Below are 25598 nucleotides of genomic sequence, written 5' to 3' on the forward strand. Positions count from 1 at the left end.
ACCTTCTAGGTGCCCAAGGATACCAAGAAAGACAAAAAGAGGCCTAGCTCCCAGTCTAGAAGGGGAGAAAAGATGCAAACAACTATGGACAAAAGAAACCCATAAAGGATAAATTTGAGAAAATAAACAGAGGGAAAGAATTAGCAGTAAGGGGAATCAGGAAAGGCTTTTTTTTTTTTTTTTTTGCACAAAGTGAGACGTTAGCTGAGACCCAAAAGAAGCCAGGGAAATTCAAAAAAATGAGGAAAGAGAAAATCCTAGGGAAAATGACAGGGAGTATCTTGTGTATGAAACAACAAAGAGGCCAATGTCTCTAGCCTATTGAATCTACGGAAATCTATAGAAAGAATAAGACTAGAAAGAAGGAAGGAGCCAATAATGAAGGGCATTAGAAGCAAAAGAGAACACTTTCTGTCAGGGCCTAGAAGTAACAGGAAGTGTCTGAAGATTACTGAATGGGGGTGGGGAAGGTGGTATGGTCCAATCTGCATTTTAGAGATCAATTTGATCGCTAAGTTGAGGATGGCCTGGAGTGGGGAGAGAGCTCTAAGGCAGGAAGACCCAACCACCAGCAACTATTGCAGTAATATAGATATTGGATGATAATGGCCTATACCAGTGATGGGCAAACTATTCCCCACGGGCCAGATCCAGGCCATAGTTTTCCCATCAGGCCTATACCAATAAGGTAGCAATATCAGAGAGAAGGGGGCTTTTACAAGAGATATACTGCCAGGACTGGGACATCAAATAATTTGCCCAGGCTCCACCACATAGCTAGTAGCTGCCAGAAGCAGAATTTGAATCCAGGTGCTCCTGATTTAAGGACTACTAATATAAGCATTATCAAAAGAGCTGACTGTAGATTATTTCTATTCCTTTTATGTTCATCAGAAAAGCAGAGAGGGAAAGCTGTTACATGGAGAAGTAGGGCCAGCTCAGAGGAAAAAGAGCTGGTTCCTGGGAAAATAACTGTTCTGATCTGGGACTTGCTTTCTTCTCTGTAAATGAGAAGGCTGACTAGGATAGTTCCTTCATGATTCTATAAACAAGCAAAGTTGAGGACTGTGGCTGATGAAGAAACCCTAGCCAGCATGAAGAAGGTCCTTTAAAGGCTCAAATTATAGAACCAACTTCAATATAATAAACATTTATTAAACACACAGGTGGCAAAGGCAGAGTGCTTTTAGGTATGGGAGACACAAAGACAAGAAAGCCCAGAACCTGCTCTTGAGATGCTTATGCTTCATGGGAAGGAGTGAAAGGTGAAGTAGTGGAATCAAATGTAGACTACTCTTTGTAGACGTTTGGCTGTGAAGGATGGGACACAGAGCACCTTGGTCAAGAAGGAACATGATAGGATGGAGAAGTTCATGGCACCTGGAGGAGAGTTTAATTTAGAACTGAGGACACATTAAGAAAATGGGAGAGGAAGATGGAAGTCAGGAAATATAGGAGAAAATCCTGACAGGTGGTAAAGGATAGCCCTAAGAATTACAGGACACTAAAGATGCCAGAAACCTTAACAAAAAGGTTATGGAACAATGGTGGCCAAGGCAAGGGTCCAGAAGTGGCAGATAGAGGGAGGAGAGGCCAGCTCTTCCAAAGATGCTAAGATTCAGTAGGGAGTAAGAGGAGAAAGAGTCATAATTAAAAGGGTCTAGATAGAGATGTGAAATGTTTCACATTCAACAATGCTAGGAGCTTAAGTTCAAGGACAAAGAGGAATATGGTAACAGTGGAAGAGTAAGGCCAAGGTGCACAGGGAAACAAGGGAGAATGGGGCCCCATTGGGGAGGGGCTAGCAAATGAAAGGCAGTCCTGATGATTAGGGATGAGAGTATAGAGAGGGAACAGCCAGATGAAATTTGTACCTATCTGGATGCCAGGTAAGTAGGAAGCTGAGAGGTAAGCAGAAGGCACACGTGATACAGAGCCCCAGCTTCCAATAAAGAGTTAAGTCACCATGCTACACCAAGAAAAAAGAATCACAGTGAAACACTTACCTTTCTGAATGTCACGTAGTACTTTTATAATGTTTACAGTTGTCCTTGCTATTGATATCCTCTCTAGCTTCTCCTGAAATGAAAGGGACCCAGTGAATTTTTTCCCCATCTTGGATTAATTTTAAGAAAAGCAAAATGTACAGAGAAATATATATTTTTAAAGACAAAAAAAATTGTTTCTTATTTATGTAGTCCCAAGAATAAACTCAAAAATCTGGCAACTAGCAGTGTGATCCTGGGCAAGTCATTTAACCTCATTTACCTAGCCCTTGCTCTTCTGTCTTAGAGAGCTGTAACTAAGGAAAAAACTGTGATAAATAAGAGATTCAATGAGCCATTTATGGAGGCAGCTGGGTGGCTCAGTGGATTGAGAGCCAGGTCTAGAGACAGGAGGTCCTAGGTTCAAATCTGATCTCTGACACTTCCTACCTGTGTGAGCCTGGGCAAGTCACTTCACTCCCATTGCCCAGCCCTTACCCCTCTTCTGCCTTGGAACCAATACAGAGTTTTGATTCCAAGATGGAAGGTAAGGGTTTTTATTTTTTTAAAAAAAGCCATTTATAAATACCTTAGGTTAGGTACAGTTATGTTGAAAAAATTCTTTTGCAATTTTCAAATCTTCCTATTAATTCCCCAATGATATTTGCTATAACTTAACATGTCATAAATGCCTGCAGAGAATTATTACTTATTACCCAAAGGCACTAGCTGCTACTTCCTTTTTTGCTATGAAGGACTTCATCTAGACACCTTCTTCCACTCTTCTTTCTGAACCTTTCCTCATAGCTCTCTTTATAGTAAGTTTTCTGTCATTATTTTGTCAGGATAGGTTGATATGGATTGGAAGTTGCTCACCCCACTCCTACCACATGAGACACAAGAGAATGAGATATGGCCTCTTTGGCTAACCAATGAATTAAATGGAGTCAGTTTTGTATTGCATGGACCACTTCCCAAATCTACTCACAACAGAGAAAAGGGTCTCATACTTCTGATCCTATTTGTACAAGTTCTTCTCTGTTAAGTTAAATGAAAATGGATCCCTTCCACCAAAAAGTTCCCTGTGAGCTCCAGAATTGAGATCCATATTCAAAAGAATTACCAAAATGACTTCGGCCTGCAAAACCTTTAAACCTTCTTTTCCATCTTTATGGTTTGTTACTGTTCTGTCATTTCAGTCATGCCTGACTTTTCATGACCCCTTTTGGGGGTTTCTTTGGCCAAAATACTGAAGTGGTTTACCATTTCCTTCTCCCACTCATTATACAGATGAAGAAACTGAGGCCAACAGGGATAAGAAACTTGCCTAGAGTCACACAACTAGGAACTGTCTGAGATGGATTTGAACTCAGGAAGATGAGTCTTCTTGACTTCAGTCTTATTCACTGCACCACCTTGTTGCCCTTGTCTTTGTGGTAAGCATCTGATAAACCTCATAAGCCTCAGCTGCTAGTTTGGATCCCTCCTTTGCTTATTTATTTTTTGGATTCTTATGAGTACAATATAAATATTAATTAAGATACACTTTTTCTATATTCTCAGGTGAGGAATGATGACTACACACACCTACAAGTTCATAGGAATCCACCATGTTCTAATAGTTTTTTTGAAACAATTTCTTGGCAGGTGGAGCCGGGAGTGCAGTGGGGCAAAGTAGGCCTCTGAGCCACAGCCTTCCAGAGCTGATGCTGGTGGCAGTAACTGACAATGACATGTAATGCCTTTTTTTTTTAATCCTTATTTTCTGTCTTAGTAAGACCTCTAAGATAGAAGGGCAAGGGCTAAGCCATGGGGGTTAAGTGACTTGCCCAGGGTCACACAGCTAGGAAGTGTCTGAGGCCAGATTTGAACCCAGGACCTCCTGACTCCCGTACTCTATTCACTGTGCGATCTAGCTGCCCTGGCACGAAATGCTTTTAATAAAGTTCTACTCTCACTGCAACATAGAAGTGATATACTAAAGTCTCAAAGCCTATGACAACCACAGGGAAGGCTTCCCAATGAGCACAGGGTTGTGATGGCCTTTGTCTCTGAAAGGCAGCCCCAGCTACACACAGAGAAGAGCATCACCCACAAAGGTGTGCGCTGCTTTACACCAGCCTCCCACTGTCTACAAAGGTACTGGAGGGTTAGAATCTCTATCAGCGGAGGGAGTATAGAGGCCAACAGATTAATGGATCCTTGAAGGAAGAGAAAAATGCTTACCGAACTGAATTTAGGGATAACACTTCAGAAAAGAACACACCCTCAGAAGACAAAAAAGATCTGCTTGGCCTAAGAATAACGCACTCTGAAAGGAGGTCAGACACCAAAGTCTCACCTCAGGAATGCTCAGAAATACTGCAGAATGCCATCATTCACTTTATTTCCCTCGTGAGTTTTTTGCTGTATATGTGATATGCATCTTCAGTCACAACATGGGGAATATGGAAATTCGCGCCACATGAAAGCACTGATATAACCTATATCAGACTATTTACTACCTCAGGGAGGGGTGAGGGGAGGGAAAGAGAGAATCTGAATCACAAAATGTCAGAAAACAACTGTCAAAAATTGTTTCTAGGGGCAGCTGGGTGGCTCAGTGGATTGAGAGCCAGGCCTAGAGACAGGAGGTCCTAGGTTCAAACCCGGCCTCAGCCACTTCCCAGCTGTGTGACCCTGGGCAAGTCACTTGACCCCCATTGCCCACCCTTACCACTCTTCCACCAAGGAGCTAATACACAGAAGTTAAGGGTTTAAAAAAAAATTGTTTCTACATAGAAGGTCAGCTAGGTGGTTCAGTGGACAGTCAGGCCTAGGAATGGGAATTCCTGGGTTTAAATCTGGGCGCAGAGGCTTCCTAGCTGTGTGACCTGGAGCAAGTCATGAACCTCCACTGCCTAGCCCTTACTGCTCTTCTGCCTTGGATCAGATACTTAGTTCTGATTCTAAGACAGAAGGTAAGGGTTAAAAAAAGTGACTTGGGTAATACATAAGACAACACTTCATTTCCATCAATGGAGTTAGACACTGAAGTGGCTTATATTAGCAGTTGTCAAATTTCCATCTTTGGGGTTTTTCCAAGGTAATAAAGTCACCGACTGGATGGTTCAGAGATTCGTTTCCCTGAAAAGGGGGAGGTAAACCGGATCTTTCCCTGTCCTCTATCACTTGTACACTGCCACAACACGATACTACAGTTTATAGAGTGCTGGTCTCTTATTAGTAAGAATAGGTGACATCTACAAACTTCACATTTATGGGATATTTACCCACAGAATCTCTTGTATGTAATCCTGATAACGAGTTCAGTTGGGGGAAGAGGATGACTCTAGCAGTTGGGGCTATCAGGAAGGGCTCTATGGAGGGGTGGGAGATGGTTCCTGAGCTGAAAGGTGAAGAGCAAGTGCATTGAAAGCCTGGCGAATAGCCTGTGCATACAGCAATAGGAAGAAAGCCAGGTTGGTTGGAGTATCCAGGGCGTAAAGAGGAGTAACACCATTAATAAACCTGGAAAGGTGGGCATGGCCCTGGTCTAAAGGGCAGTTAGTGTCAAACAGAGGAGTCTGTTCTTTATCTTAGTGCTTCTTCAATGAGAAAACGGCATGGTCAGCCCTTGACTTTCAGAAGATCACTGGCAGCCTTGTGGGAGATTCTTTGGGGAACAGTGAGCCGTAGGGTAATCATAGATTTAGAGCTAGGAGGAACCTCAGAGGCCCTCTAGTGTTGCCCCTTTAACAGTAGAGGAAACTGAGGCCCAGAGAGGGTAAGTGACTTGTCTAAGATCACACAGGAAATCATCAGAGGCAGAATCCGAACCCGGGTCCCTCGACTTCAGAACTGCTTTCACTATACCATGCTGTATAACACTCCAAAAGAGAGGTATTGAGGGCCTGAACTAGCGTGATGGACATTGTGTGGATGTTGTTTTCCACAAGAGAATACAAGGGTAGGACCTGTTTTGTGTCTATGCTGAGAGGCTGATTTCAGGGATTAGGAAACTGAGGCTAAAAGTTAAATAACTGTCTTCTGGTAACACTGTCCTCTGCAGGATTCAAACCCAAGGGACTCCCGTTTATGAGTGCAGTGCCTTTCACTATAATCACGGGATGTCAACAGATAACTCCCAGGTGGTATATAATTCCCCCTTTAATTGCATTAGCAGGACAGAGTGGGAAGGAGGGCCCAAAAGTACCTCTCCGGGCCTTCAGATTTTCTTCTTCTTGGGATTATGATCAACCCAAAAAGCTAGGGAAATGGGAAGTTATCCTGTAATACACACATTTGCCTAGAAACTGACATTAATCTACCTCTGAAGATAAAAAAAAAAAGATGGCTCTTAATGAGTCACTAAATCTAGGTAACATCCCCAAATATTCCCGAGAATGAACTGATTTCCATTTGCAAGCTGCTTCATCAAATGTAAACGGTACCTCTTGGGAGTCATCTGGCTCTTCCTGTAATGCTAAGCGTGCCCATATAATCACTCTTTCTGCAGTTTTCTCAGCTTCAGCAGGAGGCAGGGATTTCAAGAGATACAGGCATTCTTCACTCTATGAACATTACATTAAAAGGTCAAAAATGAGCATCATTTACAATGCAAATAATTTGTCCTCTTCTCCTTACCTTTTGTTTTTCATTTGCTTAGAAATGAAAAAGTGTCTTTTTAGAGAAACTAGATTAATAGGCCAAATCTGTGTAGACAAAAGATGTGTCAACATTTTGGGGGCAGCAAATGCTATCCACAGAATTGGAGCCCATCTCCCACATGCTAAAGTGAAATTTAATTTTTACGGTGTTTCTGTTTTAAGAATCATCAAAAATAGCAACCCACTAACATGCAAAGTATGAAACAAGATCTGACACATCACTGGATCTGTCGAACATCAGAAACAACTATCTTTTGTGCCTTTGGCCCAGTAGAAGTAAAGAGTAGGAAGCTACTTGTAAAGGCCATGGCCACAAGAAAATGGGCTTTCCTTCACCCCACACCACGACTTATTTATTTATGGGTATAATTCACCAGTTTCCTGAGCTATTCAGAAATGGAAGAAAAAAGACCACCATACCTGCTCCCTGCTCATCAAGTCAATCACTCTTAAGCTGTAGATTTCATCTTTAGACAACAGATATGCTTGGGCTACTTTTAAAGCATCCTCAAGAGAGGTTGGACCATCTTGTTTAAGAATGTATCTGATAACTCTCTGAAATAAAACATGAAATGATCATACCATTTTGGGGGGTACACTATGTTTTGTGGTAGAGAGAGACTACTGAGAGAACCCAGAACACCTGACAAGGTTGTATTTTCCTAAAACATGCTAGAAATTTTTTTACCAAGAAAAAATAATTATTTAAAAATCATTTTGAATCTGTTTTTCAAAATAGGAATCAAGCTTAAGGGGGAATTCTGGGAAGAAGGCGGCGTAGAAGTAATAAGGCTCCAAACCTCCGTAAAGCCCTTCACCACCAATTAAGGACAAAGAGCTCTGAGGTACAGAAAACCAAATCTGACAACACAACAGAGCTGGGGGGTCCTCCAGCTGAACCCAACTTAAAAAAGAGGAAAAAAAAAAAGCCTGAATTCTTGGAATTCTCGGGTGGGAGGGGAAAGAAAGGAAGATCCCAGATCCCCTCCTCCACCTAATGTGCTGAGTTCTCCAATGCAGGGGTCAGCAATGTATGACTCTCCAGCCATTATCTGGCTCTTTTAAGGGCCAGATATGGCTCTTTCTGCAAGAACCATAAAGTCCATTTTTTTTCAGGCGCTGTTACAGGAGCGGCACTGTGAGCACTGTACAGCTCTCACAAAATTACATTTTAAAAAATGTGGCGTTTACGGCTCTCACGGCCAAAAAGGTTGCCGACCCCAGACCAGTTAGGGAAAATCTGGCCTCAGGTCCCACTAACCAAATTAATCAACAAAACAGAGAAGCAGCCCTCTCAGGGCTGAAGAGCCCAAACCCAAAAATATGATCAGAGAATCAAGATTACAGCCAACTATAGGGGAGAAAGAAGGAAAAAACATGAGTAAACAACAGAAAAAGAAAAAAGAAACCACAAGTGACAGCTTTTATCCAGAAACTGAACAAAGAGCAAATGGATCAGAAGAAGATAAAGGAACACCAAGAAAAAACATAGAAAATTCAGTCAAATGGACACAGGCTTTGGAAGAACTTAAAATTCAATTAACTAAAGAACTCAAAATTCAATTAACTCAAGAATTCAGAAAACAATCAACAGAGGCTGAAGGCAATTGGGAAAAGGAAATACATGATCTAAAACAAGAAAATAATGTCTTAAAAGCCCAAATTGACCAGCTGAAAAATGAAGCAAAGAAGGCAAAAGATGATCTACAAAGAAAAGCAGACCAGAAGGAGGATGAGCAAACAGCCAGGGATGAAATTCAGTCTTTAAAAATTAGAATTCAGGGGGCAGCTGGGTAGCTCAGTGGATTGAGAGCCAGGCCTAGAGATGGGAGGTCCTAAGTTCAAATCCGGCCTCAGACACTTCCCAGCTGTGTGACCCTGGGCAAGTCACTTGACCCCCATTGCCTACCCTTACCACTCTTCCACCTATAAGTCAATATACAGAAGTTAAGGGTTTAAAATAAAAAACAAAAAAAAAAACAAAAACAAAATTAGAATTCAACAACTAGAAGCAAATGACTTCACAAGGCAGCAAGAATATATAAAACAAAATTTAAAAGAAAAAATCAAAATAGGAATCAAAGAGCTTATTGGAAGAACATTAGAGGATATCCAATTCAATTCCTTCATTTCATAGATGAGAAAACTTAAGGCCCAAAGGTGTGTCCAAGGTTACCACTGAGGTCAAGACAAAGCCAAAATTCAAATCCCCATAGTCTAACTTCCAAACTAGTGTATTACCAAATGACTCATTTAGAGGAAGAAAAGTCTCACTACATTTTCTGCTAAGAACTGAAAAAGTTGAAAGGGTTTGTAAAAGGAGAGTAAGCCCTTGAACTTTCTTACCATTATTTCCTTGTTTAAAAGATTTGTATCTCTTATTCCATACCCTCGTAGAAGCTTCTTCATTTCCATTAATTTGTAACTTTCCTGCAACAATTTGACTCTAAAAAAAAAAGTGTCCTAGTATTATGAAGTTTATCTTCTTATATACTGCAATAATAATAATTAATATAGCTAGCATTCATACAGCACCTACTATGCACCAGGCATTTTGTGATTGGCACTTTACAAATATGATTTCAATGTATTTTCTATGCTGTGCCAGGCTCTGTGCAGAGATGAAGGAATCGCCCCTCCACCCCCAACTAGACGGCTCACACAACCAAATCCTGCCTTTTTGTGTGACTCTTGTCCACATTCTCCCAAAGGTCTGGTATATGAGTGTTAATATTGCCCATCTAACTGCATGGCCTGCATTTTCTCTAACAAAATAAATGTTTGACAAAATCAATTCTTACTTGGGATGGTCCATTTCCAAGTGCTTTTTCACCAGCTGCTCTACAGCTGTGCTCCAGGGCACCACAGCTCCATACATGATCTGCAGCACAGCGTCGAAGATGAGCTACAAGAATAGACAAGCTGCCATCATAATGGATTCCCACATTGCCTTGTGGTGCCTCCCAATCTCAGCTTCATCCCACCATTCACTTATGTCTTACTGTTCTATTTTGAGTTTTCTAAACAAGGCCATTCATTCCATGTCAAGACACCATACAGGCATAGTTTCAGATTATGAATAATCATTTATACTGTTAAAAGATCTACACAGTGGGGCAGCTGGGTAGCTCAGTGGAGTGAGAGTCAGGCCTAGAGACAGGAGGTCCTACGTTTAAATCTGGCCCCAGCCACTTCCCAGTTGTGTGACCCTGGGCAAGTCACTTGACCCCCATTGCCCACCCTTACCAATCTTCCACCTATGAGACAATACACCGAAGTACAAGGGTTAAAAAAAAAAACAAACAAACAAACAAACAAAAAAAAAGATCTACACATTCTACAATCTGTCCCTAATTTACTGTCCAGAAATTATCTTCTTCTATTTTCCAAAAGTTCTTCTATAAACCTGATCCTTCAGTCAAGCTGCTCTGTTTACAGTTGCCCAAATCTATCTCATATCTTCTTTCATCTATGCCTTCTTTCATGCTGGAAACTGGGATGCCCTCTCCATTGACTTTGGCTATCAAAATCCAACCCATTCAGCAAGGTCCAATTTAAATGTTGCTTTTGCCTTAAAGCTTTCCCATAACCCAAGCAGAAGTGAGTTCCTCCTTGGGAATTCTCTATCAGTTATTTTACTTAAGACATTTATCTAATACTGCCTTTTATTATAATTATATATCAATATGCCTCATCTCTTTCTTTTTAAAAAAATTTAATTTTCCCAATTACAAATAATAGACATTTTCAACTTATGTTTTCTGAAAGTATAAGCTCTAAATTATCTTTCTCCCTTCCCTCCCCACTCCCAGAAATGGTAAGCAATTTGATCTGGGTTATACATTTATGACCATGAAAAACCTTTTGGTCACTGTTGCAAGAATACTCATATAAAACCAAAATCTCAAAATAAAAATACAAATAAACTAAAGTGAAAAATAGTGTGCTTTGATTTGCACTTATTTCTCTGGGGGTATTTAGCATTCTTTGTCCTAAGTCCGTCAGAATTGTCCTGAATCATTGTATTGCTAAGAATAGCCAAGTCTTTTACAGTTGATCATTGTACAATATTGCTGTTACTGTGTACACTGTTCTCCTTGATTCTGCTTATTTTTCCACATCAGTTCACCTAGGTCTTCCCAGGTTTTTCTGAAATTATTCTGCTCATCATTTCTTATAGCATAATACATTTCACCAGAATCATTTACCACAATTAGTTCAGCCATTCCCCAACTGATCCATGCCTCATCTCATACCCTGAATTATAAGATTATTTGAAGTAGAGACCATAGTCTGTATATCTCTGTATTTCCCATAGTATCTTGTATATGGCAGGTGATCAGTAAGTGTTTGTAGCATGAATAAGGAAACTTTTAGAAAAAAATCAAAATAAAGCACATCCAAACCCCCATATCCCATGTACTTACATCTGTATCAGACAAACAGCCTATGATCGCCATGGCTTTGGATTCCCAGGAAGTTTCAAAGAGTGATGCAGATTTGCAACTATATCTCTCCAACATATCCTGAAAATGAAAAATAAATTAGGAGAGAAAAACCAATTGGTTACAAATACGAAGTGATGGCTGCTGAATGGGCAAGCCCCATAATTCTTGAGTCAAGAATGACAATTCAGTCTGCTCTAAGGACCTGCATTGTGCCTATAGCACAGTGGGAAAGCTCTATAAACCTGAAGAAATGCCAGAGCTGATGCCGGGGCCTTCTCTCAAGAGCCCATCACCAGCCTACTGCCAAGCACAGAGACACAGCACGCACGGGCAGGTGCCTCTGGATAAGCTCACCTTTATGTACAGCAAAAGAAGTGGTTCCTCTTCCAGGTTATGCTCCTTCATGTACAATTTGACATATTTCTCTAAGATAGAAGGAATAAGTTCTGGGGCCAAAACTTTGTCAAGCATCCGAAATACGATGGTCGTTGTGTTCTCCTAAAAGACAGAAGACAGAAGGCAAGGATGTAATAAGCTCTGAGAAGGACAAAATGCCTCGAAGGTAGCAATTCTTGGAATCTGGCATTTTACCTTCTCAAATTCAGACAGAGCTAATTTGCAGTTGTATTTCCTGTACAGTTTGATCAGTTCTTGCAAATTATTCACCAGCTCCTTCAAATGGCAGACTTCTTCAGTGTTTTCCCAATCCTTCTGAAATAAAGTGTCATCGGCATGAAAACATCTTCTAAATTACCAGGATTAGCAAAGGTTCTTACACATCCACCAACAACCATCTCAAGGATAGCCAGTTCTTGTCATCCGCTCTGCTATGACTCCTTCACAGGTAGCATAGTTTCCCCAATTAAAGTGGGAGATCAGAAACACTGCCTTCTCCTCCTATCTGTATCCCCCACAGGGTTCAGTATCTAAGAAGTATCTCATAAATGCTTTTCTATTCATTTCTTCATTCTAGTAGTGTTGAAAAATGGCCTTTGTCGTGACATGTGCCAGATGTTATTTTAAAAGTAAATAGTAGGGGCAGCTGGGTAGCTCAGTGGATTGAGAGCCAAGCCTAGAGACCAGAGGTCCTAGGTTCAAATCCGGCCTCAGACACTTCCCAGCTGTGTGACCCTGGGCAAGTCACTTGACCCCCATTGCCTACCCTTACCACTCTTCCACCTATAAGTCAATACACAGAAGTTAAGGGTTTAAAATTAAAAAAAAAAAAAGTAAAAAAAAAAAAAAAAAAAAAAAAGTAAATAGTAGGGAACAGCTGGGTAGCTCAGTGAATTGAGAGCCTAGAGATGGGAAGTCCTAGGTTCAAATCTGGCCTCAGTCACTTCCTACTTGTGTGACCCTGGGCAAGTCACTTAACGCCCATTGTCTAGTCCAGTGATGGGCAAACTTTTTAAAGAGGGGGCCAAAGGAAAGGAAATGCTCATCTGTCAGTCTGTTTCTAAGGCAACTCATTCTAAGTTTAATTGTATTGTATCCTACTCGTTGTATTCATCAGATTAGGAATAACGTCACGCAGCCAAAAAGAACATTTCAGGGATAGAACATTTCAGGGGGCCACATCTGGCCAGGGGCCTTAGTTTGCCCATCACTGGTAGCCCTTACCGCTCTTCTGCCTTGAAACCAATACATAGTATTAATTCTAAGGTAGACGGTAAGGGCCTAAAAATAAATAAATAAACAAATAGATTAATAAATAAGTAAAGGCAAATACTTTACATTTTTATAAGATTCCATATAACTCTAGCCTAAAATTATATAAATATATTAAAGATCCATGATTATGTCACCATGGGGAAAAGATCCCACACATGCTTTTATAACTTGATAGATAAAAGAGCTGCTTAAGGCACATGGAGGATAATGTCAGACATATAAATGACACATAACTAAGTTAAATGTCAGAGGCAGGATTTGAACCCAAATCCTTTTAACTTCAAGTACAACACTGTATGCATCAAAGGACCCTCCCTCTAGGGAAATAATCATCATTATTAACAACAGCAATATAGAAAGCTCATTAGATGCAGTTAGGTGACTCAAATGGGATTGAGTCAGGCCTAGAGCCAAGAGGTCCTAGTTTCAAATCTAGCCTCAGACATTTCCTAACAGTGTGACCCTGGGCAAGTCATTTAACCCCCATTGACTCACCCTTACTGCTCTTCTGCCTTGGAACCAATACACAGTATTAATTCTAAGACGGAAGGTAAAGGTTAAAAAAAAAGATAGTTCATGTTTATATAATGTTTTAAGGTTTATAGAGCACTTTATGTATATTATCTCATTTGATCTTGCAGGACAAGGCTCAAGAGAATTAGGGAACTAAAAAAGCTGAAAATCAATAACATGAAGTTTCTATTTTTATCAAAATATTTTTAACTAAGCTAACTATAGGCCCTCCCACTTATGACAGCTTTCAAACTTGACAGTTTCAAGAGTTCTAAAAATCTTAAATATGAATGAACTTAAAACCATCTATCTGTATACCATAAGTATAGAGCAGTGATGGGCAAACTACGGACTGGGGCCAGATGTGGGACCCTGAAATGTTCTATCCAGCCTAGCGACATTATTCCTAATCTGACAAATACGAGTGGGATACAATACAATGAAACTTGGAAAGAGTTGCCATAGAAACAGACTGACAGATGAGCATTTCCTTTCCTTTGGCCCCCTCTTTAAAAAATTTGCCCATCACTGGTATAGAGCATACTGAAAAAAATGCTGGCCTTGAAGACAAGAGACCTGCATTCAAATCCTGTCTCCAATACTAAAGATATATACTTAGACTACAAAGAGTCACCAGCAAATCATTTAACTTCAGTGAGACTTCATTTCCTCATCTATAAAATAATTAATACTTGACTGTCCTACCTTACAAGGACCTTGTGGAGATATTTGTTTAAAGTGCTTAGTACAGTGCCTGGCACACAGTAGTGCAAGGTAAATGCTTATTTCCTTCATATCCCCCCTTTAAAGAGGAGAATACAGAAATTCTCCTCAAGTACAAAACACCATCTTACAAGACGCTAAGAATGTCATGTTTAAGAGACAGGAGGAACAACAGGTATTTAACTCCTTTCAGAATACATCAGTAAAGGGTCAAGCATTCCACTCCCTGAGGCTGGTGTACTGGGAATGAAACTTCACCTTACAATGATGCTCTCCATAAGATGACAGGTCCTCTGCAGGTTTCTTCAGTGAGACCTTTTGGAAACTTGTTTTTTAAGGGATAAAAGAGCCAAGATCTTCAAAATGATAAGATAAACTTTGATTTGGCTTAATCATTCTGGACTAATAGTGCTTGAAAACCCAGTATTAACTTTGGATCTACAATGGATTTCACTTTTTTTAAGCAACATTCCTAAGAGGAAAAAGTTTCTCTTAAATTTGGAAATTTTTTTCAGTGGAGGAATCTGAAATATCCTTTTGAAAAATGTCAACTGGGCCAGAAAATGAGTTAATGAAATACTCTCAATCTCCTACAATAGAAACATCAGGTTGAAAAGAAAATCTTTACCAGATATAAAAAGCCTGAAAAACTATGAACACATAATAAGACAGTTCTACTCCTGATATACTAATTCCCCACCACATACCCAAAGAAATCCTCAGTTTTCTGCCACATGACTAAACATAATTTTATCATCTAAACATCATACCAGTGGGATGCAGTGAAAGGAAGAGAGCAGTCCTAAAGAATCTGGATTTTCAGATGTAAAAAACACTTGTGCCACCTCAAGTCCATTCTCTGGCCAGTTTGCCTATAAACAGTATCAGACACCAGGAGAAATTTATAAAATCATTAAAGGAATTACAAAATACATAAGCCTTTTCAGTATGAATTACGCTTTTATTACCTTATCAGTTAATTCAAGATTCCTCGCTGCTTGCTCTAACCACTTTGCAAGGATTCCCTGAAAAAGAAAGATCGTTTCCAAAATAAACATTTGACTGTCAGTTTACACACAGTAGATAAACTGGAGTCGAAATCTCCAGAGAAGCCCATTTCCAAACACACAAGAATAAACAACTGTAATAATGAATTAACTCCTCAAATAGAGAGCCAAGGAAAGAAAAGAAAGGAACATGGGAGCAGGCATGCCACTTACCTGCCCTTCTGGTAAGATTCTTTTAACAAATGGAATCACATCACTCTGAAGCCAAAGACAAAGTGCTCCCATGGGGATACTTGTGCTAATTGAGCTCAGCAAATTGTCCAACATGTTCACATCAAATCTGCTCTCAAAATCTGCCTAAAAACACAGAAAAGGATTTATCCGATGAATTTTTGCAAGCTAAGAGCTTTCAGAAATTAAACATTGTAGCAGTAAAGGAGCAGCAGAGCAGTGGATCCATCAGGAAAGTATCTGAACCCATCAGTACTGGCTAATCAAGGGAAACAACATCTAGGTACAAAGACAAATCCAAAGGACTCATGATAAAAAAAAATGCTATCTACTTGCAGAGAAAGAATTGATGGAAGGGGCAGCTAGGTGGCTTAATGGATTGAGTCAGGCCCAGAGACAGGAAGTCCTGGGTTCAAATCTGGCCTCAGACACTTCCCAGCTGTGTGACCCTGGGCAAATCACTTATACCCCATTGTCTAGCCCTTACCACTCTTCTGCCTTGGAACCTATATACAATATTGATTCTAAGATGGAAGGTAAGGGTTTAAAAAAAAAAAAAAAAGAATGGATGGATGGAGTCTAAATATAGACTGAGGCACAGTGTTCCATATTTTATTTTTTCTTATATATGTGATATGAGTCTTCTTTCATAACATGATGAATAAAGAAATATGTACTGCATGACAGAACATGTACAACAACCTCTATTAAATTACCTTCTCAGGAAGGAGAGAAAGAGAGAATTGGATCACAAAATGTCAGAAAACAAATGTTAAAAATTGTTTCTTCATGTAATCAAGGGAAAAAATATTTAAAAAATTTTACTGGAGAACAATATGGAGGAACTACCAAGCCCCTTCTGTTTGTTCTCCATAATTGTCCATGAATTGTGAGATCAACACATTTACTACCAGGTAGCCATTATATTCACAAAGAAGGATAAAGATTGCACGTTTTTAGGTTTTGAGACCAAAAATTAATAAAACCTTATAGTGATGGACACCACATGATCAGGCTTTTCATAGCAAATGTTCTTTGTCACTGACTTAATGATGAACAGTACAACATTCTAATGACAACAGAAAAAATGAAAGATAACAAACAAATATAGCAACTTCTGTCATGCCTATTCAGGTTCTGATTCTCACTGGCTCTAGTCTATAGACAAGTCAAGGAACTTTGCATACCTAGCTTTCCTCATTTGTAAAACAGGGACCAAAAAAAGCTGCACATTCACATTGCAAAAGTCAACTTTTACGACCATAAACAGCAGTGAGTTGGCCATGTACCAAAAGCAAGACCGGTGGTGGAATAAGCAGAGAGCTATACCAGAAGCCCTATAAGATGATGAGGCCCACAGGAAAGCCTCTGATATGCTGAGTGGAAGTTCTATGGAAGATTTATGGGAGAACATGAAAGTCAAAATAAATGTTCTTTAATTAATTGAATTTATACACAAGTGACCCAGTCGTTTCCCCACCCAACATCACAAAAGGCATCATCCAAGGAGACTAACATGTTTGTACAAATAATGTTTTTCATGTTTCCACCTTTCGGTAGACTCTCTGGAGGTAACATTCACAATTTATTCTTCAAGTATTATTTCTGTAGCTGTGTGTGATGTTCTCTTGGTTCTACTCAAAATATTCATTTTCCCTTTGCTTTTTTAAAAATTAGCCTGTTCATCTTTTTTTTTTAAACTCTTACCCTTCCACCTTGAGAATCACTACTATGTATTGGTTCTAAGGCAGAAGAGTGGTAAGGGTTAGGCAATGGGGGTTAAGTGACTTGCCCAGGATCACACTAGGAAGTGTTTGAGGCCAGATTTGAACCCAGGACCTCCACTCTCTAGGTCTGGCTCTCAATCCACTGAGCCACCCAGTTGGCCCTTTATCATTTCTTATGATGCAATAGTATTCTATCACAATCAAAGACCACAATTTTTTCAGTCATTCCCCAAATTATGGGCATCCCCTCAATTTCCAGTCCTTTGCTACCACAGAGAGTTCCTGTAAACATTTTGGAAAATATAAGTTCTTTTCTTTTTCCCCTAATCTCCTTTGAGAAGCAGACCCTGCAAAGGTAATACTGGGTCTAAGGACATAACGTAGTTTTATAACTCTTTGGGTATAATACCAAATTGCTCTCCAAAACAGATCAATTCATAGCTCCATTTTTGGCAGAACTGTCCCCATTTTCCCACATCTCCAACATTTGTCATTTTAGCCAATCTGAGTTATGTGAGATGACGTCTTCTGAGAACTGTTTTGATTTGCATTTCTCTAATCAGTAATGATTTAGAGTATTTTTTCATATGTCTATATATGGCTTCATTTTCTTTAGCATGGTTGAAAATTTACTCAATGAATCGAACTGGCCATTTAGCCCAAAAGATCAGGAGAACCCTCACTGAAGCCACTGAAGTACTAAATATTCTTAACATCTCCTATGAGAAAAGGACATTATAAACCAAGAACATTGATAGGTGAGTGATTACAGTGGTTATTGAAGTTGGCAGAAAAATGTACATGAGTTCTAAACACATATAACATAATCCCAATGTAAAGAAAAGGTTAAGTTTTCTGTCTATTGATAGAAAACTTCAATATTTGAGGGTTTTGAATACATGATTTCAGAGGGTAATTATTTATCCTATATAAGAGATGCAATGCAGATCCCTCAAGTACCAAAGTAGTGTGAGATCTGGGGTCTTCTCGCAACCAAAGTAAATTTAAACATGTTACATTAAATGTTTTCATCTAACTGTCTATGTTTTGGGAAAGTTGCTATGACCTGCAAATATAAATGTGCTTAATAACACAGGTGGAATCAGGATTCTAGGCTTGTTTTATTTTGTTAAGCATCTAGAAAGCTAGATATGATTGCAAAGGGATATGGGTGGGCTATAGATCGCTATCCTGAAGGACTATAGGAAATTGCTTTCCCAAAAGACACTTGACTGCCTCTAAGAAGCTCAATGGAAAGTACTTGTTCATCTTGTAATAATTATCATATCAGATCAATCCTTACATAGGATTTTCTCTGTAGAGTCCATCCCACACCCCAAGCAACCACTGAGCCTCACTGACTCTACTTTAATCTCCTAACTTGGTATCACCTTCATTTGATTTCTTTTTGTATACATAAAAGATTATGAAAAATTCCATTTTGGTCTTTCTTGGGAAGGTGCTGCATCACAGATCTAAGACAATATTTGTGCTTGAACTTTTTATGTCTCCTTCCATATAGATATACGTAATAAAGAACATTTGAGTCAAATGAGAAAAATTCAGAGTAATGAATTAAATATTCAACAATTATAATGGAGTCATACCCTCCCTTCAAAGTTATTTTGTGACCAGTGAATCCAATTTTACACGTTTAGTGTCCACTGCTGATAAAACTCATAATGATCTACAGGACACCCCTTTGGATAATTTGGATTTAATATTATTTACAGATGGTTCTTCTTTTATGAGAGATGGTATGTGCTATACAAGAGCTGTAGTAGTTATGAAATTGGAATACTCTATGGGCAGCTTCCTTATCCTCGCATGTAAGCAAACTCACAAGGTGCAGAACTCACAGCTTTGAAACATGCCTGTATCATTGCAAAGAATAAAAGGGTCACAACTTACACAGACTCCCTTTACACATTTGGCATATGTCCTGCCGTCGGCATGTTATGGCTTGAAAGGTGATTCTTAGCATCAGCTGGAAAATGTATTGCGAATGCAAACCTTATTACTGAATTTCTTTCTATCATCTAGCTCCCTGAAGCCACGGCTGTCGTTCACTGCTCTTCACACACAGGTGGCAATGACCCTGTCTCCAAGGGAAATGATCGAGCAGATCCACTGCCAAACTAGCAGCCTTAGAAGGATCTGAATTAATTATGCCACTAATAATTACTGATGATTTGGATCTACCCCTTTCCTATAATGACAAGGAAGTAGGAAAATGGAAGCAGAAATTTAAAGCAAAACAGATAAATGGAGTATGGGTGTCATCTGAAGGCAAACCCCTGCTCCCTAAAGCTTTCTATAATCAAATTTGTCACTCCATCCATAAACATGGTCATTTCAGCACCCAAGGCATTGTAGACTCTGTTAAAAGAGTATAGATAGCACCTGGAATAACTACAATTGCCTCGAAAATACGTACAGCTTGTCCCACCTGCCAGGCCTTTAATCAGCATGCTTTTTGAGGAAAAGCCTTTGGTGGATGCCTCTAGCTTACACACCGTTTGAGTATTTACAAATTGATTTTATCTCTATGCCAAAGCTGGACAGTATAAATTTTGTCTGGTCATAGTTGATCAGCTGACCAGGTGGCCTGAAGCATTTCCTACAACTTTTGTTGCCAAAGTCCTTTTGAAAGAGATTATTCCTCATTTTGGCCTGCCAGTATTGTATTGATTCTGATAAAGGAACTCATTTTACTGACTCAGTCTTATAGCAAATTTATTCATGTTTGGGGATAACTCCTAAATTTCATACACCATTATCATCCCCAGAGCTCTAGCCAAGTTGAAAGAATGAATAAAGAACTTAAAACCATGATTGGCAAATTATGCACGGAGACCCATTTAAAATGGCCCGAAATTCTACCTCTGGCACTGTTTTATCTCAGAAGTAGACCCAAAGGTAATTTACACATCTCACCATTTGAGGTGTCATTTGGACATCCACCTATTCAGGCACAACCATTTACGTCTGCCTATACTTCATTGTTAGGAGGGAATACAACCATTGCCACTTATATTAGACAACTACAAACAAAATTGCAAGAACTCCATGACTCTGGAGCTGCTATTCAAGCAGGCCCCATAGACTTCTCACTTCATGATGTAAAACCAGGTGATAGTGTATACATAAAGAATTTCAAAGGTACTGGGTCAACTGAACCTGCTTATGACAGACCATTCCAAGTCCTATTGACTACACCAACAGCCATTAAAATTGGGGAAAGGGACTCATGGATTCATTGTAGTCATGTAAAATGAGTGCCCTCTATTGATAATGAATAATTCTCTGTACTAATTATAATTGCCTGTACTTATTATATTTGACTATTGATTGTGATAACTTCCCTATTGCTGGATTTGCACTATTTTGTTGCACTTTATTTGGTTGATCCTTGTACTTGAATGATACATATACTACCTCATAACAAAATATCTGTATTAGTAACCTATATTGACCTGATGTGCCTTTTGTCATTCCTTTTGTATTTTCTTGAATGTATTATTGCTTTATCTATCTCATTTGCACTCACATTGCTTCATCTACACCTCATTTGCACTCACACTGTGGATCATGGCAAGTTAAAGAGGAAATGAATCTTATTTTTGGAAATTAGCCTCTATACTTTACCTCTGTGATTGTAAAACTACACATTTTTAATATTTTTGCTTTTTCTTTGTACATGTGCCATACAGTATTTGATTTTTTTCTCTCATTTTTTTACATTTGAAGCACATGTCACCAGTATTAAAAAGATTTCTGACTGTTTTGATTTTGCAATAGAATAAGCTAAGATGTCCATTTGCCTAGCATATAAATGCATTCCCAAAAAAGCTTTGGACTATGGAAATCTGCCACTAGTTATTTAAATATTATGAGACTTTTGCTTGATGAATACATCTAATCCAAGGAGAAACGGACCACAAGGGAGCACAGAAGTTGACCTGCAAAGTGCCAAACGAACACAAAAAAAGGAAAAAGAAACCAAACCAATCCTACAGGGATTGATGACATTCTGCGCAAAAGAGTGAAAAGACTTGATCATGTATGGAACTCAAGGTTGCGGCACTTAACATATGTTAAGACAGAGAACTTCCTTGTACCACACTCTACATCAAGGACACAACATCAATTGTTCTGGCTCCATTATCCCAGAAAATGAAGAAAAGGACTGAACTGGGAAATGCTATTTTCCATTTGTTTTGAGATCTAGTCTCTTTTTCTATTTCTTTCATGATGTGACAACTTACTGTAGTTCGGGCTGCTAAACTGGGTTGGTGAGTGATTATCGTTGCAAAGTTTATGGGACATGGATCGCTATAAGAACCTGTTGTGATTTGTGAATTTTTTTCTTCACATTTTTAATATTCTATATTTCCCTCAGAGGTTATTTTTCTTTTTTATTTCTTTGCATTCTTTGATGTTTTTGATAATTGATTCATATACCTTATGACTTGACCGTGTATCCCTGTGTGATTCCTATGTGTATCCCTGTATCCTCTTCATGGGGGAATGTGTTATTATTCTCCTCAAGGGGGACTATGTTATTGCTGTAAATTCAGATTTGAATTTGACCCTAATTTAGAACAGAAGACTATCTCCCAGAATCCAGAAAGCACTATGAAGATGCCTGCAGAGAATGCCCGCTGCACCAGAAGATCCAGAGTGAACTTCGAGACATGGCTAATTTGAACTTTGGGGGATTGAATGCATTTATTCTGAATGGACACTCTTATGCCAAAAAACTGGACTGCTCCCTAATTGGCTTTTTGTCAATGTATCTAACATTGGTTTTGTTCTTTCTCCCTTTCATTTCCCTCTTATCCCCAAATTATTGTAATTTCCCTTTAAAAAAACAAACTGTGATATTTGTATATACCTCTAGTTAAAGTTCTAATTTAGTTATGTTTGAATGATCCATTGGGGAGACTGGTTTCCCAAAGGATCACAGGGGAGGAATGTGTAGTTAGAATTATCTTGAATCCCTAAAAAAAAGTACATTATTCAAACTTCCTTTCTGTATAACCCACAATTCCTTTTCCTTTCTGTTTTACCTGCGTCCTTGGCGTGATGTATATAGTTTTGAGGGAAACACCACTCTCTCGCTCTTCCACGTGAATTGAGTGGTGACCAGTCCTTGTGGCCCTACCCTCTCTCTTCCATGTGAGGTGAATGGGACGGGTTCCCTGCATTCTCTAGCTCTTTAATTTAATATTAATAAATCCTTATAAATATCATGCTTTGGAGGCATTAAATATTCATTTTAAAATCTACAAATTGAAATTCCACGTCATTCCTGCTAGGCTAATCTCCAATGTTCATTTAATTATTTTTCCATAAGCTATCAAGACATACAAATAAAAATCTAAAATCTCTTACCCGATGGCGAAGCCAAAGAAACTGAGCACAAAAAAGGTTTCCCTCTTTTAGCTGAAGACAGATATCCTTAAGAATATCTTCATTTTTCAGAAATTCAATCCAACTGTTTCCACTGGCATATCAAAAAGAAAAGTAATGATTTGTCAGAAAAGGATTGAGTATATGCCTAAAAGGGCGAACATTATTACTTTGAAATATAAATTACACATGTGATACAGGAAGAGGTCTAGGTAGTATAGTTAAATCTAGCCTCAGACCCTTACTAGAAGTTTGATCCTGGGCAAATTACTTAACTCTTAATTGCCTGAGTTCCTTATTTGTAAAACAGGGATGTACCAGAGAAAGAAATGGCAAACCACTCCAGTATACTTTGCCAAGAAAATCTCATGGACAAGTCTATGGGGTCACAAAGAGTCAGGTATACTTGAACAATTGCACGTAATAGAGCAGATAAACAAATGCAGGAGAAAGACTGAAGAAAATTGAGCAAAGAGAGGAGGTTCAGGGATAAAAAATGGGGGAAATATGAGGAATACTAAAGGATCCAAATCAAGGATATCAAAAAGAACTTTTTTTAAAGCAATAATTTCTTCATAAGGCATTCAGTTGACTAATTAGCAGGATATAAAAATTTCTATATCCTTGAACCATCAAAAAGCAAATTCTGTTCCCTTTTCCTAGTAAATAAAAATGATTCATCTATAATGATATCCCACAGATTCAATGCATAACTTAAAAATCAAAAACTGGTAAAAATATAAACCTGAATTTGTCTGGTCCAAATGCTCCATAAAAAGTAGCCAACTTTGCACGGGCTTTTAATACCTGTAATGGAAATGAGACAATATACATCATTCCCATATAATATTAAAAATGTGAACATAGCTATTGAAAAGGTATACAGTGTTTCAGAAGTCACACACACATACACATGCACAAACAAAGTCTACCCTAGAAGTCTATCTTTCATGCCTCTTTGGGATAAACAGGTGAGTTCAGGTTCTTAATACTATGTTGGTGAAATAAAATTTACCTTTGTCAAGTTTCTACTAAGCTGGAAAGACTTCAGGTGTGGGTATAGTGAAGGACCAAATACATTTTGTCCAAGAATCATCTCGGCTAAACTCAAAGAGACTCATCACTAGAATGGGTTTCAAGGTAATGAATCTTTTAGTCTCTCTTGGCTACAACAATTCTTAAAAGCCAGCTACTTAGTCTGAGAGTGAGCTGATTTCTTAGTTTGTGGAAAGAGTATTCACTGTGATGAAAGCACAGATCACTAAAGCATATATGAAATGCACATGAGTGCATATGTACTCATGTACACACACATATATTTACATATTTTGACTCTACATACTAATGAAATTAAATAATGATAAGTAACATTACTTAGAAAATCTTGACATAATAAAAATATTTCTAAGCCCACTAAGTAGAGTGTCACCTCAACACAATGGAACATTTCTAGCATTTCCTAGGAATGTTATTTTTTTTTTAAACACTCACCCTTTCCACCTTAGAATCAACATTGTGTATTGGTTCCAAGGCAGAAGAGTGGTAAGGGCTAGGCAATGGGGGTTAAGTGACTTGCCCAAAGTCATATAGCCAGGAAGGATCTGAGTCAGATTGGAAAGCAGGATCTCCATCTCTAGGTCTGGCTCTTAATCCACTGAACCACTTAGCTGCCCACTTCTGAAAATATTATTAATGACACATGAAGCATAAAGTAATTGGATGGTCCCTTCAAAATCTCAAAAAAAACCTCAGAGTTTCTACAATGATTTATATAAAAGTCCTTATGGCAAAAAATGAGCCAGGCTCAGCCAACTATTTTGTTGAAAATAATAAATATAAGTAGTAGGAATGTTGTTGTTGCTATTATTCCACAAGGAGGAAAATCAATATTTGTAAGCACTAGTTTTTCTCAACTGGAAACAAACATTAGATTAACTTATAATAACTTATCAAGCCATGTCACACATTTGAAAATAAGTACTCCTTATTTGATATATGTGTAAACTTAAAAGATAAGTCAATAAGAATATAAGCCAAATCCTAAATTGTAAAAAATATTAACAGTAATTAAAAAAATAACAAATCAAATGCTGTTCCATTTACCTCTGTTAAGCCATTTGAAAAGGTAGTAGGTATTTTATCTTCTTTCTTTAAAAGCTAAGATGATTGAGAAAGAAATATACAGAGTTAGAGTGGCATGTGTCCAAAGAAGCTCACAATATTCTCCTTTCTTTTTAGGGTTTTTTTAAAATTAAGCATTAAAGAAAACTTTTTTTTTTTTTTTTTTTTTTTAATTTTAAACCCTTAATTTCTGTGTATTGATTTATAGGTGGAAGATTGGTAAGGGTAGGCAATGGGGGTCAAGTGACTTGCCCAGGGTCACACAGCTGGGAAGTGTCTGAGGCCGGATTTGAACCTAGGACCTCCCGTCTCTAGGCCCGGCTCTCAATCCACTGAGCTACCCAGCTGCCCCCTAAAGAAAACTTTTAATCCTTTACTCCTTAATCAACATTAATTGTTCTTAGTTCTATGCAAAATGAATTGCAGTTAATAACCTAATACTGTTTAGAGAGGTACATACAACTAAGGAGCAAAAGAAGATGTAGAAAAGCTTACTCTGACTTTGGCATAATTCAGCATTTCCTGAGTTGTCTCGAAGGTTGGCCACTGAGCCTTTAAGCAGTAGTCCACCACAAACTGGTCATCCTGTTTTATAAATAATATACCTCAGAATGTATGAGACACTTTAAATGCAAGTCACTGGGTTAAAATATATTAAATACATGGTATGAACAACATACCTGGATTTTACATAAACTTTCTTTAGCTTCATCCACAAGCTGTTGCCAAACTGTTGGCCCATGGGTGCCTACTGAACACAAAGCCATTCTCTCCAATAGGTCATTTGATTTTACCTTATAAACAAGCTGTTAAATAGAAGAGACAATTTTAACCTATGCAATGACATTAATACCAAAGCATATCTCATAGCCCTCTCTCCTAGCACTTCTTAAAGTAGAAGAGTCAAGATCGCCACCATTAGCCAATACTGAGAGCAAAAAAAAAAAAAATGCTCAGGAAATATTTAATGAAAGAAATAAAAATATCATACAACACAGATAATGTTAATTTGTAATTTCCTAAGTCAATATGTTGCTGGTTCCTATTTGACTTTGACATCACTAATACATTCAAGAGTTTCATATCTTCTTTGCAACAAAATGTGCAC

The 25598-nt window shown here is 38.5% G+C and overlaps 1 protein-coding gene across 1 annotated transcript in view; it reads right to left on the bottom strand.

Annotated features, from left to right (window-relative positions):
• KNTC1 (kinetochore associated 1) overlaps positions 1-25598 on the bottom strand; it is a 114726-nt gene that overhangs the window by 65435 nt on the left and 23693 nt on the right. The window contains exons 16-31 of the mRNA XM_044658762.1: positions 25171-25296; positions 24986-25075; positions 24473-24526; positions 23115-23176; positions 22352-22463; positions 15210-15353; positions 14958-15014; positions 14760-14861; positions 11674-11793; positions 11437-11580; positions 11062-11160; positions 9436-9539; positions 8981-9080; positions 7055-7189; positions 6419-6538; positions 2007-2079 (exon numbers count right to left, since the gene is read on the bottom strand). Of these exons, the coding sequence (XP_044514697.1) occupies positions 2007-2079; positions 6419-6538; positions 7055-7189; positions 8981-9080; positions 9436-9539; positions 11062-11160; positions 11437-11580; positions 11674-11793; positions 14760-14861; positions 14958-15014; positions 15210-15353; positions 22352-22463; positions 23115-23176; positions 24473-24526; positions 24986-25075; positions 25171-25296 (1642 nt within the window). The remainder of the gene's footprint in view (positions 1-2006; positions 2080-6418; positions 6539-7054; positions 7190-8980; positions 9081-9435; positions 9540-11061; positions 11161-11436; positions 11581-11673; positions 11794-14759; positions 14862-14957; positions 15015-15209; positions 15354-22351; positions 22464-23114; positions 23177-24472; positions 24527-24985; positions 25076-25170; positions 25297-25598) is intronic.

The sequence above is a fragment of the Gracilinanus agilis genome, chromosome 1 (genome assembly GCF_016433145.1).
Source record: "Gracilinanus agilis isolate LMUSP501 chromosome 1, AgileGrace, whole genome shotgun sequence".
Lineage (NCBI taxonomy): Eukaryota > Metazoa > Chordata > Mammalia > Didelphimorphia > Didelphidae > Gracilinanus > Gracilinanus agilis.